The 18,981-nt window shown below is 42.3% G+C and overlaps 1 protein-coding gene across 1 annotated transcript in view; it reads left to right on the top strand.

The window, feature by feature from the left end:
* The window catches only part of LOC307104439 (guanylate cyclase soluble subunit beta-2-like), a gene marked incomplete at its 3' end in the record, with an annotated part of 53,054 nt that overhangs the window by 12,061 nt on the left and 22,012 nt on the right, over positions 1 to 18,981 (top strand). Inside the window, exons 2-9 of the mRNA XM_079779351.1 lie at positions 714 to 874; positions 5,323 to 5,422; positions 6,301 to 6,497; positions 7,481 to 7,592; positions 8,787 to 8,890; positions 10,358 to 10,574; positions 15,228 to 15,548; positions 18,485 to 18,633. Coding sequence (XP_079635477.1) covers positions 714 to 874; positions 5,323 to 5,422; positions 6,301 to 6,497; positions 7,481 to 7,592; positions 8,787 to 8,890; positions 10,358 to 10,574; positions 15,228 to 15,548; positions 18,485 to 18,633 — 1,361 coding nt within the window. The remainder of the gene's footprint in view (positions 1 to 713; positions 875 to 5,322; positions 5,423 to 6,300; positions 6,498 to 7,480; positions 7,593 to 8,786; positions 8,891 to 10,357; positions 10,575 to 15,227; positions 15,549 to 18,484; positions 18,634 to 18,981) is intronic.

The following is an 18,981-nucleotide window of genomic DNA, read 5'->3' as shown; positions in this document are numbered from 1 at the left end:
AGTGTGTTGGTATTTTTTTAATTGGAGTATTAATTATTTCTCAGAAGTAGCTTTTTAATATATATATATATATATATATATATATATATATATATATATATAATTGATTTTTTACAGAGAGGAAGGGAGAAGGATAGAGAGTTAGAAACATTGATGAGAGAGAAACATCGATCAGCTGCTTCCTGCACACCTCCTACTGGGGATGTGCCCACAACCAAGGTACATGCCCTTGACCGGAATTGAACCTGGGACCTTTCAGTCTGCAGGCCGACGCTCTATCCACTGAGCCAAACCAGTTAGGGCCTCCAAAGTCGCTTTTTATCCTGGTGAAAGGCCATTGTGTTTAATGATGTCTGGAGGTGGCAGAGAAATTGCAGAGGCCACACACTGCCCAGCCAGAGTGAACCTCATTCTGGATTCAGCCATCACAAGGCTATGCAGCTCTGTAGCCCCTCTGGCCTGCAGAGAAATGTCTGCCATGGGGGCATGGCAAAGATCCAAGTAGAGTTAGCGGGGACTCGTGTTTAATGAGCCAGGGATGCACTGAGCTCCTCCAGACTTTGTGTTATCATTGTCATTTTACTGGTGAGGAAAGTAAAGCCTTAGAGAGAAGTTCAGCAACATATCACAGTGCCAGGAGTTTAACTCTTTGGAAATAATGAAAACAAACACTTGCAGATGCTTTAATTTGGGGTCTGCTTTGCATTCCTCAGGTGTCTCCATGGAAGCCATTCTGAAACTCTTTGGAGAACACTTCTTTAAATTCTGTAAGAAGTCTGGCTATGACCGTATGTTACGGACACTGGGAGGAGATCTCACGGAGTTTATTGAAAACCTAGATGCCCTCCACAGTTACCTTGCACTCTCTTACCAGGTAAGGTGATCTGAGACTGGTCTTGGTGGTCCTGAGAAGAAGTGCCTGTAGGCATTCTGGGTCATTCGGGGCCATCTCCCTGCCTCCCCCAAAAGCGGGCGGTTGCAAGGGGCCTGCAGAATCCTAGGTACCTGGTGTCAGGGGACTGAGGAGTTTTCTTGCGAAATAAATGGAAAATGTATAGCTGTTGACCATTTTTATAAATCAGTCAACCCTAAAAGAAGGGTAAGCTAGAGAGGTCAGCTTTGTGGTGGAGGAGGGCCTGTTTAATGGGGCTGGTGTGGGTTTGGAATTAAGTCTAGAAGATTGATCACAACAGGAACTAAGGCTGGGAAACAGCCAGGTTTCAGTGGATTTGCAAAATTTCTCCTCAGGTTTCCTGGCCTTGATGGAGCTGATAAAAAGCTTCTGTAGCCAGATTCATTTATTCATGTATCAGAAGGAAAGACTTGACAGGGCCAAGAGCCAGAATCGGACACCATCCAACTCCAATTAACCCATGGAGTGACTGCCTGAGGTTTTAGCAAACCAATTTCCCTATTGGGGAATGTCCTTCTGGAGTTCATGCCTTGGTTTTCTTGTTTGTAGAGATCATCGAAAATTCAAACACTTAGACTCCCTTTTCCGTGTTAGAAAATAAAACGCTTTAGTGAAAACATGAAGTGATATTTACACATATCATAATAATAGTTCATTATTTTATATTAGTTTATACTTACTTTAGGGCCCTTTATAGTTAACCATTTTTGTATTTAAAGCTTATAAGCACCTTAAAGGACTGTTGTGAGGATGAAATGAGATAATGTATGCTAAAATGTCTCATAATCATAGTGCACCCTTACAGATGTTAAAAGGGAAAAGTATTATTTCCTCCAGTTCCCAGAGAGGGAATAAGAGGCTTAGAAACCTTAATTGACTTCTAGTAGGACGAGTAGCTGGGTCTGTCCTATTGTTACAATGTGAACAACTCAAGAATGGAGACAGTGCCCAGCCAGTGTGGCTCAGTGGTTGAGCATTGACCTATGAACCAGGAGGTCATGGTTCAATTCCCGGTCAGGGTACATGCCTGGTTGCAGCCTCAATCCCCAGTGGGGTGCATGCAGGAGGCAGCTGATCAATGATTCTGTCTCATCATTGATGTTTTTGTCTTTCTCTCTCCCTTCCTCTCTGAAATAAATAAATATCCTATACAGTAAAAGCCCAGCGACCGAACGGTGGAGCGACCAGAATGACCAGTCAACCAGTCGCTATGACGTTCACTGACCACCAGGGGGCAGACGGTCAATTCAGGAGCTGCTCCCTGGTGGTCAGTGCACTACCACAGTGGGAGCGCCGCTCAGCTGACTGGGATGAGCAGCTGCTCCCGCTGCAAACCCCGGGCCCACGGGCAGGAACCCAGGCTGCTATCTTCGCCTCCTCACCCCAGGCTCCTCCTCCTCGCTCCCGGCCACCTCCTTTAAACACCCACAGGCCGTGCAGTGCTGCCACAGGGCTCACAGAGCTGACCTCAGAGGCTGGGAGGCAGGTTTGTGGCCTGCCTCTCAGAGCTATTGTCCCTGGGCCTGCCCCGACCAGGTCCCCTGGAGAGGCAGTGCTCCAGCTAGAAGGAAGATGCTGGACCAGGGAGCAGCTGCTCAGGGGGCGGGTCCATAGCTGCTCTGCTGACCTGGATGAGCAGTGCTCCCACAGCAGGCCGACCCCTGCAGGCCACGCCCACCCCCAAGGCACGATTCCCGTGCACTGGGCCTCTAGTGTATACATATATATTAGAGGGAGTGAAAGGCTCCCTGGCTAGAAGGTCAGACACTGCCACTACCTGGCTGGTGATTCCAGAGAACTTATTTGCCCTCTCTGGACCTCAATTTTTTCACTTATTTATTGAATAAATATGTATTCAGCACCTACTTTGTGCCAAGCACTTTCTTAGGCATTAGACACAGAGAAAAAATGGAATAAATAGGGGGGGAGAATACTACCTCATAGTGATGTCTTGATTAAAGAGATGACATGTGGAAGTCCCCAGCATTATCAGGCCAAAAGGAGCATTCCATTTTTAATGACTTTCTTCCTTCCCCTTCCTTTTCGCTCCGGTCAATATGGCTAGTTTTAACATTCTGATAATTTATATGGTAACTTACTGTCAATGTTCTACAATTAGAATATAAAGAAATATAGTTAGACCCTTTCAATAGTCTTTCATAATACTTTTTAATATCATATCTTTCATCTGAAAATTTGGCTAATACTTTATGCCACAGTCCTGGAGAACATAGTAATATGTTCTTCCATTTATTCATTACATCAAAAACATTATGGAATATACTTTATGTTCCATATATTGTTCTCAGCATGTTACTGTCACTATTAGGATAAGAGGGAAAGGCATCGAGGTTCTGAAATCCCTAAGTCTACTGTTTCTATACCCATTTCTGCTACCCTTCCTCTGGTAGTTATTCCTTCATATGTCAAAACCAATGCTAAAGAAGCAGTTAATAGAACTTCTCTAGGGGTAAGTGAGGATATTTTGCATAAGAGAAATAAAATACATAAATGTTGCCATATGCAAGTTGAAATAAAATACATGGCAATGATAACTGATAGCTGTATAGATTATATTTTTAGGTAAAAATAAAATAATGTTAGCTTTTCTTTATGTCTGTTTCTAATAATTTGGCAGTCCCTTACAGGCATTCATTTCTGGTTATAACTGTGCTTTTAATCTTGTTTTGTAGTTAACTTTTACTGAGTGCTAATTATGAGGCAAGTATTGGGCTAATTTATAAACATTGAATTATCACCTTAACCCCTAAGATTGGGTACCTTTACTTTTCCCACTACACAGATGAGAAAACTGACGTCCAGAATGGTCAAGTAACTGTTCTAGATCGCCCAGGTTGTGGTAGCTGAGCTAGTACCCAAATCCAGGTGTGCCTGACTCCAAAAGCCATGCTCTGGTTTGCTTCTCATTACTTTCTCTTTGCTCTGCTTCTCCACTTCCATAAAGCCCTATTTTAATCAAGAAATAACAGTATGATTATGTTATTCAGAGAGTTGGAGACACTGATCAGAAGAATTGAATGCACAAACTTTGAGAAGTATCTCTGGGAAGTGGCCTAGGCTGGGAACGAGACATGAGGGGGGAAATAGTCACAGGAGTTCGTCTATTTTTAATGTAGTCCTTCTATACTCCTTTATTTTTCCCACTATGCAGGGTTTGGGTATAATTTTTAAAATAACTTTTAATTTCCTGTTTAATCACATAATTTTATATTTGATACTTCAAATCTTTTTTATATTCTGTCAAGATACAAATATACATACATATATACAAGCACATACTATCTCTATGTATATACTTTTGGAAAGATAAAATAATTATTTGGGGGAAAACTTCTCATTTTAACTGGCAACTCTCCCAACACACACACACACACACACACACACACACACACACACACACACACCTCCCACACATCCACTCCACCATGGGAGAGAGCAAAGATCTCAGAAAGAAAGCACCTCAATCTGTTTCTTCACTCAGACCAAAAGCTGTGAGCCAGGGTGCTGAGCTGCCTGCTGATCAAGCAGGGACCCCTCTCCCCCGACAGAGTCCTCATCCTCATTTCCTGACATTCGTCTAGCATGACACGGTGCATTCTTGGGTGGCAACGCTTATTCCTGGAGAAAGATGATCTCTGCTGATGTATCCTTGATTTTTCAAATGTGAAAATTTTCACTCCACAGGACATTATCCTTCCAGAACAAGAAATAAACTCTTCTCCACTTGCAAATTCCTCTGGGCCCCTGATCTTTCTGAGAGTGACGATATATCTCCATGGTAACATGGTCATAAACCAAGCATGGCAACCCTTGGAGTGAGGGAAACAGCAGCATGATAGGTGTAAAGGCATCGTGAGGGTCAAAATGTTGTCCCCCTATTAATTTAGCTTTAGTTGCCCTAAGCCTCAGTTTTCTCCTCTTTAAAATGAAGGTCAGCCCTAACCGGTTTGGCTCAGTGGATAGAGCGTCGGCCTGCAGACTCAAGGATCCCAGGTTCGATTCTGGTCAAGGGCATGTACCTTGGTTGCAGGCACATACCCAGTAGGGAGTGTTCAGGAGGCAGCTGATAGATGTTTCTCTCTCATCGATGTTTCTAGCTCTCTATCCCTCTCCCTTCCTCTCTGTAAAAAATCAATAAAATATATTTTAAAAAAATAATAAAATGAAGGTCATACTTGCATGTAGAGTTGGTTAGGGAGTTAGCTATAATATAAATTCCTGACATATAGGGGTCATAGTAGATTTTGTTTTTGTAAGAGTCAGGGGTGGGGGTGGAATATAGTTCTGTGTGCTGTAATGGATAAGTACTTTTGTCTCACAAAGCCTGAAGAAGCATAATTTAAACAACTTGCATCCGCTGGGAAAAACATGCTGTGTCTTTTAATTAGGAGATGAATGCACCATCGTTTCGCTTGGAGAAAGGAGCAGACCAGAAAATGCTTCTCCATTACTACTCTGATAGAAGTGGTCTGTGCCACATTGTACCAGGTATGGGGACAGCTTAACCAGTCCCACAGCTATGGGGTCTCAGTGGCTTTCCCTACAAATGCTCCAGATGGCTCAGAGCCAGCTGTGGGCAGGAAGTTAAATTCCATCTCTTCCAGTATCTGACTCTTTACCACCTTGACCATTACTCCCAAAGTTCTGAGTCTTTAAAATAAGTTTTCAAAGTGCCAAAAAAAAGGAATAATTTTCACTTTTATTTCAACACTGAAAATTATGCTGGTTTTTACATAGTTGTGATAATTCTGCATATATTCTTTTGTATCAACTTTTTTTTGTATTCAGCATTATAGAAAAGTCATCCTCTCATGTTCATAGTTCATATGGTCTGCAAAACCACCATCTTCAGTGGCTGAATAATATTCAACATTGTAATTAACCAGTCCCCTATTGTTGATATTTTAGTTGATACCATTGTTGCTATTGTAAACAGTACTGTGATGAACATCTTCAGGCATGCTTTTACCTGTTTTATATAACCCTGGGTTAGATTCCCAAAGGAACACTTTAAAAACATGATCCTTAATGCTTTTACAATGAATTTTGATTACATTATTTCCAGAGTTCATTTAATAAGTTAAATACTTTCCTGAAATAAACCAACACACAAAAGATGCTTAACTAGAAATTAGAGTGGCAGGGGTATACTTGTATAGCCATGTATAGCTTAACTCTCTGTAAAGTTATTTTATTTTTTAATTTTATTAATATCTCATATGCTGCTTGTCTTGAGGCAGGGCATGGACTTGGTGAACTCTGGAATATTCATCAGAAGTTGTATAACTTGATTATTTTATGTTTTTTTGCTGACACAACTCCCTTCTGCCATCCCTCACTAATAAGTGTTCTTATGCTGGCTACAGGTATCATTGAGGCTGTGGCCAAAGACTTCTTCAACATTGATGTGTCCATGGATATCCTTGACATGAATAAGGAAGCGGAGAGGACAGGGAAGAAGGAGCACGTTGTGTTTCTGATTGTGCAGAAGCCTCACAGACAGATGAGAAGGGCAAAGCCAAATAGGTTACAAGATGGTCAGGACATCCAGAGAGACCAAGAGGTACTGGGTTTGCTGTGTCTTCAGAAAGCATAGTCCCTCCTAGTGGGAGAGTCAACTGGACCTTCTACTCCTTCTACTAGTGGATTAAGCAGGGATTCTCATTCTTAGCTATTGACATTCTGGACTAAGTAATTCTTTGTTGTGATGGGCTCTCCTGTGCATTATAGGATGTTTAGCATCACCTCTGGTCTCTACCAATTAGATGCTAGCAGCACCCTGCCCCCCACCACAATTGTGGCAATCAAAAATATCTTCAAGCATTGCCAAATGTCCCCAGGTAGGGGTATGGAACAAAATCACTCCTAGTTGACAACCACTTGTTTAAGGTAACCTAAATATATGTTGGGAAGCTTTCTGGGGTGTACCTTAGCCTGGACAATTTTCACCTATAAAAATACCAATATAAAGGTTTTGAAATTTGACCCTGTGGCTTATTTTGTAATCTATTCTGAAGTAAATTGACCTTTCAAGTCCTTGGTGCCCATTTATGCCGCTGGGACCAGTCAGGGGTCTGGAGTGAGCTCATGATCCCATGGTTGGCTGCCTCAGTTGTGACTTATAGATGTTCTATTATCTGTTTAGGCACCACATATATTAGATGCACAGCTCTCCATCCACATAGCTTGTACAAATATCCAGATAAGCCTGTGATTCCTGTAGCACACAGTATTTATATCTTACAGCAATCAAAGCCCACCTCAAGTCTGTTCACTGCAGAATCTACAACCATGGGAAGAGAAGATGACCGTGTGAGATTTTCCTGCCTGCCCACTCTTATAAAAAGTTCTTGCTGCCTTTGAGAGAGAACCAGCCTGAGGATTAATTATATAAAAATCTTGGGGCTTACAAAGTCTTGGTAGGACTGACCTTGCAGCTCTTACTGTTCCTGTGGCCCCAATCACAGCAAATGGGGCTTGTGCATCTCCAGTTCCATGACCAGTCATGTGACCAGGTGCACATGCTTCTCTCCCTGTCATCTGCAGGCCCTCAACGCAGCTTTCCTACGGATGAAGGAGAAATATTTGAGCATCTCTGTTTGCCCTGTGAAGAAATCTCGCTGGGAAGTTGTGAGAAGTATAGTCATGTTTGGAAAAGGTGAGTGGGCTACTCTCCCAACCTTGACTCCCAAGAGTGATTGCACACAAAAGGGCAAAGTCCTCAATGATTGCTATGTCACTGATTCTGCAGAATTTGGATTTGGCTGGTATGGTTTTTAAATTTAAAATGTCAGCCTCTAACTTGCCTCCCTTTGCCCCTTTGATTTGTGCTGGGTGACATGGAGATACAGTCTCCCCTGTAACCAGGGCAAGCCACTGGAGAGAGGCTTGGAATCAGTCCTGCTGGGTGACTGTGCTGAAGAGAAGGAAGATGAGTACTGACATAGTATCAAGAACAATTAATTGTCCATGGCTCCTCGGGCCTTCTGCACTGGCATGCATTTCTGGCCTAGAAGTCTGTGACTAATAAGCATGGTGTCCAGTAATGCAAAGGACACTGGATCAAGAGGCAGGAGAGCAGATTTCTGGCTCTGCCCCTGGGGAGCTGTGTAACCTTGAACAAGGTCCTGCATCTTCCATCTGAAAAGTGAAGGCAGTAGTCTCTCTGCTGGCTGGTCTCAGGATCAGCACCTGACGCCTGAGTCAGACTAAGGGCTCTGACCCGCCAGGAGAAGGGAGCGGGCGCGTCCTCATCATGGCCCCCTGGATCATGATGACGTGCATCTGGGAGAAGGTCTGCAGGGCTCAAAGGGCTGCATTTTAAGTCCCTCAAGCCATGGCAAGCTACTCAAACACACAATTGACATCCTTTGTCTAGGACATTTTCATATCAAAAAGGCTCCATTTAGAATCTCTACCCTCTGCCAAATAGGGCTGTTGGTTAAATTTTAATGTGCCACCCAAAACTGTCAGTCTCAAAAGCTCCATGGCAAATGTCCCTGACGCTGGGCCGGGCACACACGCTCTGCTCTGTGAGCTCATTGTCTGGCTGTCACTGTTTCAATGCAGACTCTGTTTTCATGGCGGGACATAATTGGCCTAGAAACTCTTCAACGGCAGGCAGAAATTTGGCGGGGGCAGGGGCACTGCTCAACCTGGTAGCAAGTTTTCCGTTGGTTTTAATTTGGAAGAGGAATTGCCACGGCCATCTGGAGACGCGGAGGGAGCCGTGCAGAAGAGTGGGGCCTGCACTTTGCCTGGGAAACATTTAGGGCACTACCCCGAGCGCCACTCTGTGCCAGGGTGGTGGCGCCAGTTGTCTGAGAACAGGACTCTCTTTTGTTACCTCCAGGGCATCTCCTGAACACCTTTGTGCCGATTTATCCCGAGCAGCTCTGGATCGAAGTTAAGACATTCTGCAGTGCTTTTCCTTTCCACGTCGTATTTGATGAATCAGTAAGGGGCCCTTTTTCTCTGTAGCTTGGATTGGGGATGCGCTGGGGACCTGGGCATGTTGTATAGTCATTACAGCTGGTAGTGACTTTCAAGTTCTTGAAGAGTGCCCAGGGCTTGGGAGACCAGGACTTAGCCTCAGAGGACCGTTGACGTCCTTTTCATCGTGGCAGCCTCCAGAGACCAGAAGGCAGCATCTTCTTGGGAAATATGGGAAGAAGCAGCGCCGAGAGGCCTGAGCTAGTGCGTGCATACGGAGGTGTGCCACTAGGGGAAAAGGAAGTGACACTAAAATTCCCGATCCCAAGAAATAAGGGGACACTGTCCTTGGCAATGGCAGAGGAATTCTAAATGTGACCACTCATCAACCTTAGGCCACCATGGGCGTGCCAGTCACACTGAGCTTTACTTCCTGCATCTTGAAGGTGGGAAGAGGTCAGTGCAACTTAAGCCACTGCTCTGTGGGTGTTGTGAGAATGACCACTAACAAGTAATGTTTGTCCATTTTCAATTTCCTTGGATAAAATATATGTCAACTAAATTGATTGTGAACTCATTAAAAGGCCAACTGGGCAAAGTAAATTTGGCCCAAAAGATTCGTTAAAATGCTATCAGCCATTGTGACTTTCTCTGTTATTTGTTTGAATGCATAAATATGCTAAATCATCCCTTATGAGTGAACTTCTGGTTACAGAGTCTATGGCATTTACTCATTTGAGGATCATCTAAGCTTGCAAAGAATTTATCTAATTGAGGAAATCAAACACCCCATAAGAACTAACTAGGAAATTATAATGCAATATACCTCGGTTTTCCCTAATGTCCCGAGGATACTATTATTGCTCCTATTAATATTTTAAATTCTGATTTACTTTAAAAAATCCATTTATTTTTACGTTTTGGGAATAGAATAACAGAAAATTTAATAATGCTAATTCATAAAGTTAGGCTGATTTCTATAGCCTCCCAAAGTTACTGTGGTGATAAAGCTAAGTGTGCTTGGACAGCTGGTACCAGCAGTGGGCATTTCATGCGAAGGGGACTCACTTTGCTCCTTCCTTCTGTGTGTTCCCTGGACCCAGCTTGCATATCAGGTCCAATGTGATATAATTTTCTAGTTTCTTTATTAATTAATTCTAAACAGAGGAAGAGAGAGAGAAGTCTCACAGAGCTAGGGAAGCACTATTAGCCCAATTGAGAGCTTTAACTTCTGTTTCTTGTTAGTCAGAGATATGCTTTTGAGTACTTCAGTACTGTTGTTTTTCTCTTTCAGAGATTAGCTGCGGATTTGAGTTTTAAAATAACATTTGTTACTTCCCTGGTGTCTATTCCATTATTGACACCCGTCCCCCCCCCCCCCCCCGCCCCCCAGTGAGTCACACATCATGTCCAGAAAGATATTTCTAAGGGAACGTTAGTGGTGCAGGTTGCTTTCTGTTCCTTAGTCTTACATCTGTCCTCTGTGCATAGCTGAGGGTCAAGCAAATGGGAGTGAATATTCAGAAGTATGTCCCAGGACTTCAAACCCAGAAGATTCGATTAGATGAATATTTCTCCATCATTCATCCTCAAGTTACCTTCAACATTTCCAGCATCTGCAAATTTATCAACAGTCAATTTGTCCTGAAGGCACGGAGAGAAATGATGCCTGAAGCATGGAAATGTCAACCCACGCTCAAACTCCGAGGTAGTAACTCAACCCTTCCCCCTTACACTCTGCTGTTTGGGAGATTGGTTAGAAATGAAAGAGGCAGAGCCTTCCAATTTCCTCAAAAAAGCTGGATAAAAAGCGGGGCAGGGATTGCATTCAGAACAGTTATTTTTCTTACATTTCTATTTGGCTTGATCTGTAAGCAATATATTTTATTTCCTCAAGTAATTCTGGTTTAGACACAAATGGACTCTAATTATATATCATCCTACTATACAAAAGATAGACATTAAAGTAGTACCAGTAGTCCCATGTGCATTATATGGCATGTTTTATAAAATATTAAAATATATTTTATTTTATATAAAATAAAATTGTGGTCTCCGTTACCAAAATTTTTAGAGTGCACATTGTACTGTTGGTACTAATTTAACATCTATATTTTGTATAATAACCTGATCATTTAACCTACAGTTAATAGGGCACACATTTTGCTTTCATTTTAGTTTCTTTGTGGTAATTTAACACTACATAAATACAGCAAATCAGACATTTAAAAAGCTACTACAAAGATGAAAGAAAATATCAAATTCAATTCAAACTATAGTAAATAGAGATGCAAAAAACAAAAAAAGTTATAAAATATAGCAACAATGACATAAAAATGTATCAACTTAAAATAAATTGCTATAGGTAAAGAATGGTACACATAAACCTCATTGGAAGCCACAAACCAACAACTTCTAAAAGATATACAAGAATAAAAAAAGGATATGAACAAAAAGGTTCTATTAAAAACTAACAAACAAAAAGAACATAAAGGAAGAGATCAAGGGGGGGGGGGAGGAACAGAGGAGAATTATAAAAACAATCAAGACAATTAACAAAATGGCAATAAGTACATGCTTGTCAATAATTACTTTAAATGTAAAGGGATTAAATGCTCCAACAAAATGGCATAGTTAAGGTGGCTGAATGGATTAAGAAACATGACCCATCATGTATTGCCTACAAGAGACTTACTTCAAATCAAAAGACACATACAGACTGAGAGTGAACAAATAGAGAAAGATATTCCATGCAAATAGAAACAAAAAGAAAGCTGGAGTAGCAATGCTTACATGAGACAAAATAGACTTTAAAACAAAAGTGGAATTGCTAGGTCTTATGATAATTCTGTGTCTAATTTATTGAGGAATTGCCACATTGTTTTCCAAAGCTGCTGTACATTTTAAATTGTCATAAGGATTGCACAAGAATCCCAGTTACTCCACATCCTCATGACCACTTGTTATCTCCTGCTTTTTTGTTTTCTGTTTGTTTTTTATAATTGCTATTCTAATGGATTTTAACTGGTATCTCTTTATGGTTTTGATTTTCATTTCCCTAATGATTGAGCATGTTTTAAAATATTTTTAATTGATTTCACAGAGGAAGAGAGAAGGAGAGTGAGATAGAAACATCAATGATGAGAGAGAATCATTGATCAGCTGCCTCCTGCACACCCCATACTGGGGATTGAGTCCACAACCTAGGCATGTGCCTTGACCAGGAATCGAACTATGACCTCCTGGTTCATAGGTCAACGCTCAACCACTAAGCCACACCACCCAGGCTGATTGAGCATTTTTAATGTGCATATTGGCCATTTGTATATATTTTTTTGAGAAATGTCTATTCAAATCCTTTGCTCATTTTTTAATTACTTTGTTTTTCTGTTGTTGAGTTGTAGTTCACTAAATATTCTGGATATTAACCCCTTATCAGAAATATGATTTGCAAATATTCTCTTCTTTTCCATGGGAGGAGGGGCATTTCACTCTGTTGATTGGGTCTTTTGATGCTTAGAAGTTTTACATTTTGATGAAATCCAACTTATCTAGTTTTTTTTTTTCTTTTATTGACTATGCTTTTGGTGTCACATAGAAGAAATCATTGCCAAATCCAATGTCATTCAGGTCTTCTTCTGTGCTTTCTTCTAAAAGTTTTATAAGTTTTACCTCTTACATTTAGGTCTTTGATCTATTCTGAGATAATTTTTATATATGGTATGAGAGGGGACACATTTTGAGCTGTCTTTTTATTAGACTTGCAATTAGGTGTTCTAGGTATAAACAGTAGAGATATCTGGGAGGAAAATGATGTACTCTGGGAATCCCAAGTGAGTAGTAGAGTAGAGTGATGGGAGAGGAGGCTGCAAGATGAGGACCTGAGCTCTATTGTGCAGTTAGGAACATTTTTAAGTGTCTGCCATGTCTGGATTTGAGGTTTAGGATGATCACTCTGGAGGCGTGTGAAGGATGGACCAGAGAGTAGAGAAACGGAGCCCTGGAGGCCAGGTGGAGGCTGCCACAGGAGAGCAGGTGGGAAGCTTTAAAGCGCTGAGTGCACTCAGGCAGTGGCACTGGGTGGTGATCAGGGATCAGAGGCACAACATAATTAAGGCAGAAACTGGTGACTGAATGTGGGAGTTGAAAACGAGTACTTAGGATAATTATTAACTTTCTTGCTTGGGTAACTGGGTGATGAAGGTGATTAACTGAGAAAAGGTATGATTTAAACTCCTTGAGAGCAGAAACTTTCATCAGTTTGAGTCACTGCTATATCCTCAATGTCTAAGACCACACGCCTGGCTCATAGCAGGGACTAAGTGCATATGTTATGAAAGAATTAATAAAGAAAGAGAAGACTGGCAGAGGGAATAAAAGGTGAGTTCAGTGATATCTATGTATATAAATACTTAATAGGTATTTTAAAAATCACTGTTAATGGGAATGTAAATTGTCACAATCTCTTTAGAGGGCAATTTAGCAATATGTATCAAAGCCTTAGAATGAACATATTCTTTGCTTCAGGAATTTCATGTATAAAAATATATCCTTTAACATAATAGCCATAACTATACACAATGAGTTACTTTAAGCTTGCTCGTTGAATGTTGTTTAGATCAATAAACGAGATGGAATATAATAAATTCTAGCTTATTGCTTAAATATAAGTATAGCCAGCAAAAATGATGCATATCTACATTTAATAATATGAAAGAATATCTATTATATATTTTAAATGAAAAATACAGATTACAAAAAGAAGATGCCAGATAACTTTTTTTTTTGGGGGGGGGGGAGCTATAAAAATATATACTACATAGAGTACTATGCAGCTATAAAAAAGGAGTTCTTACCCTTTGAGACAGCATGGAGGGTATTATGCTAGGCAAAATAAGCCAGTCAGAGAAAGATAAGTATCACACGATCTCACTCATATGTGGAATCTAATGAACAAGATAAACTGGTGAACAAAATTGATGCAGAGACATAGAAGCATGGAGCAGATTGATGAATCTCAGAGGAAAGTGGGTGGTGGGGGAGGTGGGGATAGATTAACCAAAGAACTTATATGCATATATGCGTAACCCATGGACACAGATAATAGTGTGGTGAAGGCCTGGGCGGAAGTTTGGAGAGGGGTGGACTGGTGAGAGGTAGAGAGAATCAATGGGAGAGAAAAAAGGGGACATCTATAGTACCTTCAACAATAAGAATCAAAATTTAAAGAATAATAGCCTTAGCCTGTTTGGTTCAGTGGTTACAGCTTCGGCCCTTGGACTGAATGGTCAAGGGCATGTACCTGGGTTGCAGGCTCGATCCCTGGCCCTGGTCGGGGTGCATGTGGGAGGCAATCAATCAATGTATCTCTCTCATATTGATGTTTCTCTCTGTGTCTCTCTCCCTCCCTTCCACTCTCTAAAAATCAATGGGGAAAAAGATCCTTGGGTGAGGATTAACAACAAAATAAAATAATAATAATAAAAGTAAAAATAAATACATAATAAAAGAAATAAAAGCAGACATATACTGCAAAATATTAACAGTAATTATGTAGTGAAATTATGAGCAAATTTTTTTCTTCCACATTTTCCTTTTTTGCAGTGGATGCATATTACTTTTATACTAAAACAATAAGCATATATATTTTTAAAGAAATGTGCATCTTGAGTCTGGGAAGCAAGGTTTCCTCTGGAAATACAGACTCATTGTCAGCATGGTATAGGTTGAAGTTGTGGAATGCTAAAAGGGAAGACTACCAAGACAGAACCCTGGCCCTGACCGGTTTGGCTCAGTGGATAGAGTGTCGGCCTGCAGACTGAAGGGTCCCAGGTTCGATTCCGGTCAAGGGCATGTACTTGGTTGCAGGCACATCCCCAGTAGGGGGGAGTGCAGGAGGCAGCTGGTCGATGTTTCTAACTCTCTATCCCTCTCCCTTCCTCTCTGTAAAAAAATCAATAAAATATATATTTTTTTAAAAAGACAGAACCCTGGGGAACACTAACATTTAACGAATGAACAACAACAAACCTAAAGGAATAAATGAAAGGAGTAGGGAAATCTCAGGGAGAAAGCAGTGTCAGGGAGGTTGGCCTGCTTCACACCAGCAAGCAGCATATTGGCTGAGGAAGGGAAAAACTGGCAGCCCTGTGCAGGAGCAGGTGTTTGGAGGCCATGTAGAGAGGGGAGATGAAGAAGTGGAGGCAGGAAGTATAGATAACTTTCACAACATTTGGCTAAAATGGGAGGAGTGAGACTGCGCCCTGGCTAGAAAGGCTCACTATGTGGTAATGGTCTGGGAGCCAGGTCCTCTCCTCTCGGTGACTGGCTTTCTTGTCGCCTTTCTCTCCATGATGGCAAGGCCAGATGATCTGGATGGAGTCCGTGCGGTGCATGATATACCTGTGCTCCCCGAAGCTCCGCAGCCTGCAGGAGCTGGAGGAGCGCCAGATGCATCTCTCTGACCTCGCCCCCCACGACACCACCAGGGATCTCATCCTGCTGAACCAGCAGCGACTGGCTGAGATGGAGCTGTCCACTCAGTTGGAGAGGAAGAAGGAAGAGCTGCGGGTCCTCTCTAAACACCTGGCCATAGAAAAGAAGAAAACAGAGACCTTGCTTTATGCCATGCTACCCGAACATGTGGCCAACCAGCTGAAGGAAGGCAAAAAGGTGGCTGCAGGTAAGGCCCTCCCTTCCTGTCCTAGGACCTCCGAGCGTGAGGCAGTGTGCCTTAGTGGTTAGGGCATAGGATCTGAAACCAGGCAGGTCTGGATTTGAATTCTGGCTCCATCGCTTCTGAGCAACGTGATCTTGGGTTACATAGCCTCGGTTTTCTTCTGTCTACTTTGAGAATAATAAAAATAATACAGAAGTGAAATAGGGATTAAATAAAAATGCCTGTCAGCTACACCAGCATATATAATGTTCCCCAGAAATTTAAAGCTGCATCCTAAGACTGGCCTTTGCCCAGTGGCCATGAATACAGTTCTTCACTATGACTGGAAATTAGACACCTAAGCATTAAATCAAGGGGTGCCTTTTGGGGCCCTTCTGGGAGAGCAAGCTATTTCTGGAAGGAAAGATCTTATGTTTACTCCGAACTTTCCATTTGTAGTGGGCATGTGTTCATTCACCAACATGCAAGGTGAACTTACTTAGTGCCAGGGTGCTATTCCAGGTCCTGGGAACACAAAATAGTTTGCAGTTTTGTGGGTTTGAGAGATATACGCAGAATAAATTAGTGTGTGTGTGTGTGGGGGGGGGGGGGGGGCATGGGCATGGCCGAAGGAAAGGAAAGGAACATTCATTTAGGAGCAAGAATTGTGCCAGAATCTGTTAGACATTTTATGTTTGCTATTTAATTTTCTGAATATTTCTAGGAGGGAGGTGTTATTTATCCATACTGTACAGCTGAGCTAATTTACATTCACCCCAGCTTATGAGTAAACCAATAAGTTTATCTAATTCAAAAATTCATGCTCTTTCTACCGCATAAGGTGCTGTGGAAACACAGATAACAGGGAAATTAAGGATAAATAGGTGGTGTTGTGAGCGCTTATATAAAGTGTGTGGCACTTGAGTTGGGCCATGAGGCTGAATATCAGCAAAAAGGAGGGGGCATTTGGGAGAGTGAGAATGTAAGAGGAAAGGTAAGGTCATGGAAAAATAAATACTGCAGCTATTGTCCTTAGAACATGGGGGTACATGGCAAAGTGGTGCCTTATGAGGCTGGCAGATAGGATGAGGCTTAGGTGATAGAGTGATGAATCTGGATTACCATGGGAAAGAAAATTGTTTTATATTTTAGATGTAGAAATTCAATAAAGTATTTTTCTTATAAAGGAAGTGATATGACTAGCTTTATAAATACTGGTACAATTTTGGTTACAGTGCAGAGAACACACGTGAGGGAGGCACCCTGAGAGCACGTCCCATAAAAGTGCAGTTCAGTGATGAGGAAGGCTTGAATTGAGACAGCATGAGTAGGAATCAGCAGGATTTCATAACTGATAAGATGGGGAAGGTAAGGGATAGGAGTCAGTGATGAGTGTAAGGGTTATAGCGCGAAAAGATGTGATACTTTATCGTAAGACAGAACAGAGAGAATAGGCTTGAGGGCAGCAAAGCCCGGCCAGTTTTAGAGCTGTTGAGTGCGAAATGCCCGTGGGAGGCACTCTATAACATGACCAACAGGCGGTCAGGAATTGTAGGGAGAGCTCAACGGAAGTTCTGGGTCAAAGATCTGGGAGTTATCCCAGCGTGGGTGGTAGTTTATCATAGACCCTATGAATGATGGAGAAGGTCACCTAGGGGGCATGAGGTGAAAAGAGAAGACAGTGTGCACTGAACTTTAGGGGACACCTATTATGTAAAAAGGGGGCAAACCAGTGAAATATATTTTAAAAGAAGATGATAAAAGTAGGAAGAATATAGAGAGAATGGTAGGCCAGAAACCACAGGGAATAGAAAGTTAGATGAATGGGAGACTGTTACCATAGGAACAAATAATACAGAAGGCACCCAGCTCTGGTCAAAGAGATATCCATATAGTCATTCAACACATACTTATTGAGCATCTACTATGTGCCAGGCCCTGCTCTAGGTGCCAGGGTTACAGCAGAGTTCAAAACAGTCTCTCATCTCCTGAAGCTTATGTCCCAATGGAGGAGATAGGCAACACCCTAATAAACAATGTTATATAAAATATCATGCCGTATAAGTCTTATGGGGTGGGGGGCAGCATTCAGACTAAGAGGACACATATCTAGGAACTATTACTTTCGATAGGGTGGTCGGGAAAGTTCTCCCTGAGGTGGTTCCATTAGAAATGGTAAGACAGAGCCCCATGGGTATTTGAGGAAAGAGTGTGTCAGGCAGAGGAAACAGCAGGTGCAAGGGCCCAAGAGGAGGCTATGCTGGAGAAACCCCAAGCAGGCCAGTTGGGCTGGAGTGAGCTGGAGGGAGGGATGGAGACATGAGGTCCGAGAGGTGGTGGGGAGGAGCAGGTCCCCTTTTCGGCCATGGTAAGGATTTTGTGTTTTAATTTGAGTGTGTGGAAGTCATGGAAAATTTGAGGCAGAGGAATCCGGGATCTGACTTAAACAGATCATCTGGCTGCTATATGTAATTAGCAAGCATGGCGAAAGCCGAAAAGCCAGATGAGTTAAGGACATGGTGAGGATATGGGAGCTTCACTCCTGTACTTCATGGTGACCAGTCTCTACCAGCCCTGACTCTGGCCTCCTGTAGTTCAGGCTCTGCCTTGGACCCGGGGCTTCTCTTAAGTCAGTGCCCACCGACCCATTTCTGACATCCCACAGCACTTGGCACATCTTATTGAGTATCTGTTTCCTCTTTGTCTCCCTCTCTAGACTGGGAGCTTCTTAAAAGCAGGGTCTGTGTCTGCCATGTTATATGGTTTTCCCAGCAGGATGACTAGCTCACAGCGGGCACTCAATAAACGTCAGCTGGGTGAATGGTGAATGGTCAGTGGCATCTGGCTCCTTTTCCTCAAGGCATAGTCAGATTTGGTTCACAAGGGGCACTTGAATTTAGGATTCATGAAATTATTATCCTATATCCTTGGCTATTACTAATACCTGGTTTCTGTCGCAGGAGAATTTAAAACCTGCACAATCCTCTTTAGCGATGTGGTGACATTTACGAACATCTGTGCTGCCTGTGAACCTATCCAAATCGTGAATATGCTGAATTCAATGTACTCCAAGTTTGACAGGTTAACTAGTGTCCACGGCGTCTACAAAGTAAGTGTTTGTGTCCTGCAGGGCGGGCGTCCATGCTCTCAGCAGGCAGGTCCTCAGCTGCAGGCCTTTCTCTTTACTGCTCTGGTGTTTGATGTGGATGAGAGCAGGGTGAGGAGGAAGAGCTCAAAGGGAATTGGAAGTATTTTATAAATTTTAGTTTCTTAGGAATCCCTCATAATACCCAATACTAAGATGCTTGAGGGGTGAGGAGGGGGTGGGCACACCGTTTTCCCAGAGAGGCGTTCTCCTACTCCTTAAATTCAGCATCAAACCCAAACCCAAATGATGCATATTGAATACGCAGCATCTTACACCTGCCCCAGCAGCTTCATCTTCATCTTCCCTGGG

Source organism: Cnephaeus nilssonii, assembly GCF_951640355.1.
Source record: "Cnephaeus nilssonii genome assembly, chromosome: 8".
In the NCBI taxonomy this organism is placed as follows: Eukaryota; Metazoa; Chordata; class Mammalia; order Chiroptera; family Vespertilionidae; genus Cnephaeus; species Cnephaeus nilssonii.
This window is presented reverse-complemented; position numbering and strand designations above follow the sequence as displayed.